Source organism: Herpailurus yagouaroundi, unplaced genomic scaffold, assembly GCF_014898765.1.
Source record: "Herpailurus yagouaroundi ecotype Mexico unplaced genomic scaffold, PumYag 202, whole genome shotgun sequence".
NCBI classification, from domain to species: domain Eukaryota; kingdom Metazoa; phylum Chordata; class Mammalia; order Carnivora; family Felidae; genus Herpailurus; species Herpailurus yagouaroundi.
In genome coordinates, this window is record NW_024412433.1 from 8,373,328 (window position 1) to 8,379,436 (window position 6,109).

Genomic DNA, 6,109 nt, shown 5'->3' on the forward strand with positions numbered 1-6,109 from the left:
TGGGGTGCCCTCTGGGCTGGAGCCATGCTTCTGGGCAGCCGGCGTAGGGTGGGCATGGTCTCAGCAATGTCCCCAGTCACCAACTCCTTCTTTCCTGGAGTCCTGTTCCTGCTGAGGGGACAGAGGAGCCAGGGACAGTGGTGGGGCGGCCTTGGGGCCGTGTCAGCCCGATGTTCTTGGGACCTGGGACTGGCTGCCTCTCCATGCCCCAAACGGGACCGGGGTCATGGACATGTTTCGAGGGTTCCACCCGATCTTGTTTGTTCCCGGCTCTGGAAGGTGCCTGCGGAGCCTCCATGCCTGCGGAAAACAACCTCACCCCCAGCAGATGCGCCTTTCTCACCAGGACACTGCCACCCCCCCGTCTCTCCCATCTCCAGCCCTGTCCGCCAGGCCGCTGGCCGCTGTCCCTGATGCCCTGCATGTTCCCAGCCAGGACTGACCTCCTTCCCCTTCTTGCGCAGGAATGCCACCCCTCCTTCAGGACGCAGAGGCACTGTCACCCCCAGGGCTGAAGGCTGCTCCCCATCCTGTGTCGGGCGGGGTCCTGGCATAGTGGCCCCCTTCGGTGGGCAACCTGACCTTCCTCCCTTCCTGCTGCCATGCAGCACAGAAGCCCCACTCCTTTGCCAGTTCTGCCAGCTCAGGCCTGGGCCCCTGAAGTCTGAAATGGGGTCAGCCGCAAGGCCGCCCTGGGGGCCCACGGCTGAGCAAATTCCCATGCTGGGAAGTGCAGTCTCCGCTTAAAGCCTCAGGTCCACGGGGCCCACAGGAAGGGGGTGCACACCCGGGGCCCCTGCACCTTGTCCCTTTGCTCTCAAGATCAAGTCTGAACATCTTCCTGCAATGCAGGCCTGAGACTAGGCCCTACCTCCCTCGCAGGCTCCTGTCCGTTTTTCTTTTCTTTCTTTTTTAAAGTTTATTTATTTTGAGACAAAGTGTGAGTGGGGGAGGGGCAGAAAGATAAGGAGAGAAAGAATCCCAAGCAGGTTCTGCGCTGTCAGGGCGAAGCCTGACTTGGGGCTCGAACCCACGAACTGTGAGATCATGACCTGAGCCAAAACCAAGAGTCTGGACACTTAAACTGACTGAGCCAGCCAGGCGCCCCTCCTGTCCCTTCTCACACCCCACCCTAGCACCCCCGGAGAGGAGCTCTTTTCTGCTTCAGGTACAACGGCCTCCTCTAGCTCTAAACTTCATTCTTCAGGTCCTAGCCGAACACAGTGCTGTCCCTGGAACCCCGCCCAGGGCTCGTGGCTTCCACCTTCCATCTCCCGGTCTCCTGGGTGTCCCTCCCTGATGCCCCTGTCCTCTGTGGACTGAGCTCGGGTTAGACAGAGGACCTACTGCCCCCCTCTGCTTTCTGGAGCCCCTGGCTTCACAGGGTATGAGGGACACAGGGGGCTGACAACTTGGGGGTGTGACCTGTGCTCAGCAGGCTGTGTGCTTGGTTTAACCCTCTGTTGTGGCAAACTGGAAATTCTTAACTTTTAAAACCAGGGGCCCTGCATTTTCATTTTGCACTGGGCCCTTCAAATTATGCAGCTGGTCGTCTGAGACATGGGAAAATCTGGGCTGAGGAGGAAGAGCTGCCGTGTCCCTTTTCCCTCTGGGGGCTTGGACCCAGGCAGCCGGGGCCGCGAGGGACAGCCGTTTAGTCCCGTGCCCCCTTCTGCACTCCCAGATGTTGTGTTACGTTAGGACCCAGTCATTCCTTCCACTTCCCTGGAGGAGAGGCCCAGTGTAGACAGCCGGGGGCATCTGACCTACTCCGTGATGCCTGGAGCTGGGCCCAGGCAGGGAGCGGCTGGTTTGCTCACTAGGGCCCCAGCGACTCTTCTGGGGACAGCTGCTCTCCCCAACCTAGAGGTAAGCAACTTAGACCAAGGTTCCCCATACCCTGCAGTCCCCTGTACCACCAACCCCGGACCCCACGGAGCCACTGTTTCAGTGCTTCTCGTCAACCGTATCAATGCTTCCAGGTTGACCCAAGGGACATCAGGGAGCCCGCGAGCTCGTGCACACCCCCACCCGACCCCGCTCACGGGCGCATCAGCCTCCACGGGAATGCACCATTAGCCGGCATGCTTCTCCCCTCCAGCGCCCCGTCCAGGGGGCGTCTCTCTGTGGTCTCTGCTTTAATCCTGGCACCCACATCCCTCTAAAGCCCTTCAAGCGGTGCTGTGTACCCACCAGCAAGAGGGAGGAACAAGCCGTGTCTTCAGAAATCTCTGGCAACCTGGGCCCCGGACACTCTCTGATGGAAATGGTGACAGGAAGTTTCACACCAGAAAACAACCACCTCCTTTTATTGAGAAAACAGAGTTGATCCCGCAGTCGCTTCCCAGGTGACTCCACCCTGAGAAATGAGGTGGCATCCTTCTGCACCATCCACAAGGACCCCCGGCCCCGGGCGAGGTGGAACACAAGGGTCCCTCCATCCTCTCCCAGGGGCACACGCTGGTCTGCTCAGGCCCTGGAGAAGTAGGCGTGCAGGGAGGGCAGGGTTCTGGGGGGGGGGGGGCGCGGTGCCGGGCACGGAGGTGCTCTGGGGGGAGGCGAGTGGCCGAGGGAGGTGGACTCTTGCTGGAATGAGGGAAGGGGAGGGAAGAATACCACCATCTCCTGAGGCCTGGCACTCTCTCCTTCCAGATTCTTCATAAATAAAACTTCACAGTAATAGAGGAACGTCCATCTCCGGGGCCAAACCAGCTGGTTTCCGGCCGGGGAGCCAGGCCTCAGTGGGACCGCACGAGGGCCCTGGGCCGGTGGGGCAGCACCGTGACCGCGGGGGGCTGGAGCACTGCTCTCTGGCCCTGTGTCAGGGGCGGGGGGTGGGGGGGCTGCGGCCCGCCCCGGAGGTTCTGAGGATCGCTGAGGTAGTCGGAGCGGCCAGCCGCGCGTCCAGACAGGGGCGGATGGAGCATCACAGGCCACGGCCAGGAGTCAGGCCACCTGGGAGCAGACACTGAGCAGCAACTCCAGGCGGGTCTGGGGGGCGGGGGCGGCGCTGAGGGCCTTCTGAGGTTCCGTCTCCTGGAGACCCAGGGGCAGGGACTGTGGGGGAAGGGGGGGCCTGTGAGCCTGCACAGGGCTGAGCTTCTCCTGAAAGGGCTGCTTGGGCCCAGCGGGGGGAGACTGAGGCATTTCATGGGAGAACGAGAATCTTCTCTGTGAAGAAGAGAGGGCCGCCACAGACCCGTCCGGGGTCAGGCCTAACCCGGGTACCTGAGCACCGGCTTCCTTCAAAGACCACCAGGGCCTCCACCAGGTCACAGGGAGCCAAGCAGGGCACCCAGGTTAGGAGGGCGACCCGTGGCCGGTGGCCTGGTTCCCAAGATGATCCTCCCGCGGTCCGGGCAGTTCCCAACGGTCCTGGGCCTCAGCTCCACTTTCTGGGGAGTGTCCGCGCAGGGAGGCCTCCTTCCGGCTAACTGCACCCCATCACACCCAGGGGCGCACACGGCCCAAACCCTCCAGCTCCCTGCAGGGGACCACAGACCACGTCCTGGCTTTGCGGCTCCGGCCCCATGATTTCTGGGGCTCAGGAACACCTGCCCTCACCCGGCCCGGTGGTCGGGCCGGGGTCAGAGCACCTGCAGCTTGCGGGAGCAGGTGAGGTTGCCGTGCACCAGCCCCCACATGGCCAGCAGCTCGGCGGGCAGCAACTTGTGCACCACAAGCATGGAGCGGAAAAAGCAGGGTTCCTTGTTCATGCGGCTGTTGCGGTTCCGAGAGATGCCGAAAGTCTTGAAGCCCTCGTGGGCCGTGGGCTGCACGCCCAGCACCTCCAGACACATGCCCAGGAAGACGTCGTCGATGGGGTACAGCTCCAGGGTGTCGCAGGCGTGATGCAGGCGCCGGGCCAGGCTGCCGGCCATGAGGAAGCCCCCTCCGCCCGCATACGGCGGGTAGCTGGCCTTGCTGTACAGAACCCCCGGGATGTAGTATTTGTTGTCCTTCTTGCGGATCGGCCTGGCGTGCTGCAGGACGTCGCCCACAAACAGGTCTTCCTGTGGCTGCCGGTCCGCCAGAAATTCGAGCAGGTTGGGGGGATTGACGAAGACATCGTCGTCACCCTTGAAGATGAAGTGAACTTTGGGGCAGTAGATGTCAAACCACTTGAGGAAGTGGATTTCCTTGAGGGTCAGGTTGAAGAAGCTGTCGAGAAAGTCCCACTGCAGGATGTCGCCGTAGAGGCGGTCTTCGTAGGCCAGCAGCTGCTGGTAGTGGGCCCGCTCCTCCTGCTTGGAGGCCGTTCCCAGCAGGAAGAGGGTGCGCACGGCGCCGCGGCCCCTGCCCACCGTCTCCTGCTCACGGCCCCAGGTCTGGCGGATGGCCTCGCGGCGGTCGTGCTGCGTGATGACCGACTTGACCACCACCAGCAGGTAGACATCACCGTGGCACTTCTCCGGGTGGTTCAGCAGCATGGGGAAGTATCGGCAGTGGCGATAGGACAGAAACTGCCGGAAGTGTGGCTCCAGGCCCTGGAACCAGGGCTGGTGGGTCAAGTTGACATTGACCGAGCAGTTAGTGATGTTGATGTCCCAAGTCTGGGGCCCTCGTGAGGCCATGGGCGTGGGGGCTACGGCGTCCTTCGGGTTCTTCCAGAAACTGTTGGGGTTCACCAGGTGTCCGCTTGGCTTCTGAGCCTTTTGTGGCTCTAGAGTGGGGGGCGGGGGTGCCTGCAGAAACTGGTTGGGAGTCAGACTGCGCTGGAATACCGTTACGGCCACCAGCAGGGCCAGGGACAGGCACACACTCTTGTAGACGGTTTTCTTCCTAGGGGTGAGGGGATGGAGGGTGGTTCAGAGGAGAGAGGAAGGGGTGAGTCCCCTGTGACTCTCCAGCAGCCTTGTTCGGAGCTGCAGTCCCAGATGGGCATGTGGAGCCTGGACACAGACTCAGGTCCTGCGGCCCGAGTGGTCAGAGGAGGGTCCTGCCTTCTCCCCCACCCTGACTTCCCTCTTCCAGGACCAGGGCAACCTCGCTGCACGAAGTTTAAGCACAAGCACTGTGGAGTCAGGCTGCAGGGGTTTAAATCTTGGCTCTGCCACTTATAAGCTTAGTGGCTCTGAGTGGGTCCCCTTAACCTCTCCAAACTGTCATTTCTTTTTCCCCGGCATGAGGATAACAGCAAGGAATTGGAGTGCTATCTAATGTGCCTGGCACACAGTGGGTATGCAGTCCGGGGATGCTGTGCGTCTACAAGGACGACCTCTGGTGGAGACTTCTGCCTATTCCCCGACCCCGGCAAGGCACCCGGTTTGCTTTCATTTCTCTGTGCAAACCTCATGACCCATTGGGGTGAACCATCCTGGGGGGCAGAGACAGCACCCGCTCTACAGCTTGGGAGCTCAGGAACCTCTGGGGGGACACCAGGGAGAGTCTCTAACGTGGGACCTGAAGAAGCCTGTCCCTTCCTCTTCCACCCCATCCATCTGATCCAACGCACAATAGCTGCCCTCATGGCTGAGCGAGGCCCGAGAATGGGACAGGGGTCTCCTGCCCTCTTACCGGCTCTGCTCAGCTTGGGCCCCACTCTCCCGCTAGGAGAGATGGCGTTCCCCCAGCTCTGCCTCCCCAGGGAAGGGAACACATTCAGACCTCCACTCTCCAGGGACCCTCTTTGTCCACAGAGCTCCTACCACACCCATTTCGGAAGCAGAAATTAGAGCTTTTTGCTAGAGGTGCTGGCAGGCCCAAGGCAGGGGGCCTGAGCCCTGGGGCCCCAGGACCCTCTCTCCTCAGCTCACACTCTGGAGGTGGCTAGGCCTCCTGGCCTGGTCTCTCTTGTGGAGACACAGGGGCTGGGGGCTTTGGGGACACAGGCAGTCCAGAAGTGTGGCGTCTCAGGGCCAGGCCAAGAGGAAGACAGCCCCAACCTCCAGAGGGGGAGCCGCAGGGCAAATGGAAGAAATAGACTGCAATGTGGCATTACAGGGACGCTGGAGAAGTTGGGGGTGGCCCTCATGCCTGGTTAGCTGAAGGTTCAGGCACCCAGGGCTGGTAAATGCTGAGCCCCCTGGAGCGATGTTTTCCCATGGAGTCCCAAGGGTTCCCGTTTATGGGGTAGGAGGAAGACTGGGTCACCCCAGGTGCTGGAGTG

The 6,109-nt window shown here is 61.6% G+C and overlaps 1 protein-coding gene across 1 annotated transcript; it reads right to left on the reverse strand.

Annotated features, from left to right (window-relative positions):
* Nucleotides 1-2,280: 2,280 nt before the first annotated feature.
* On the reverse strand, nt 2,281-4,808 carry B3GNT7 (UDP-GlcNAc:betaGal beta-1,3-N-acetylglucosaminyltransferase 7; the record flags this gene model as incomplete). Its single annotated transcript, XM_040450720.1, has 1 exon — nt 2,281-4,808. A coding segment is annotated over one exon (1,221 nt), but the record flags the coding sequence as incomplete, so codon positions are not given.
* Nucleotides 4,809-6,109: the final 1,301 nt, after the last annotated feature.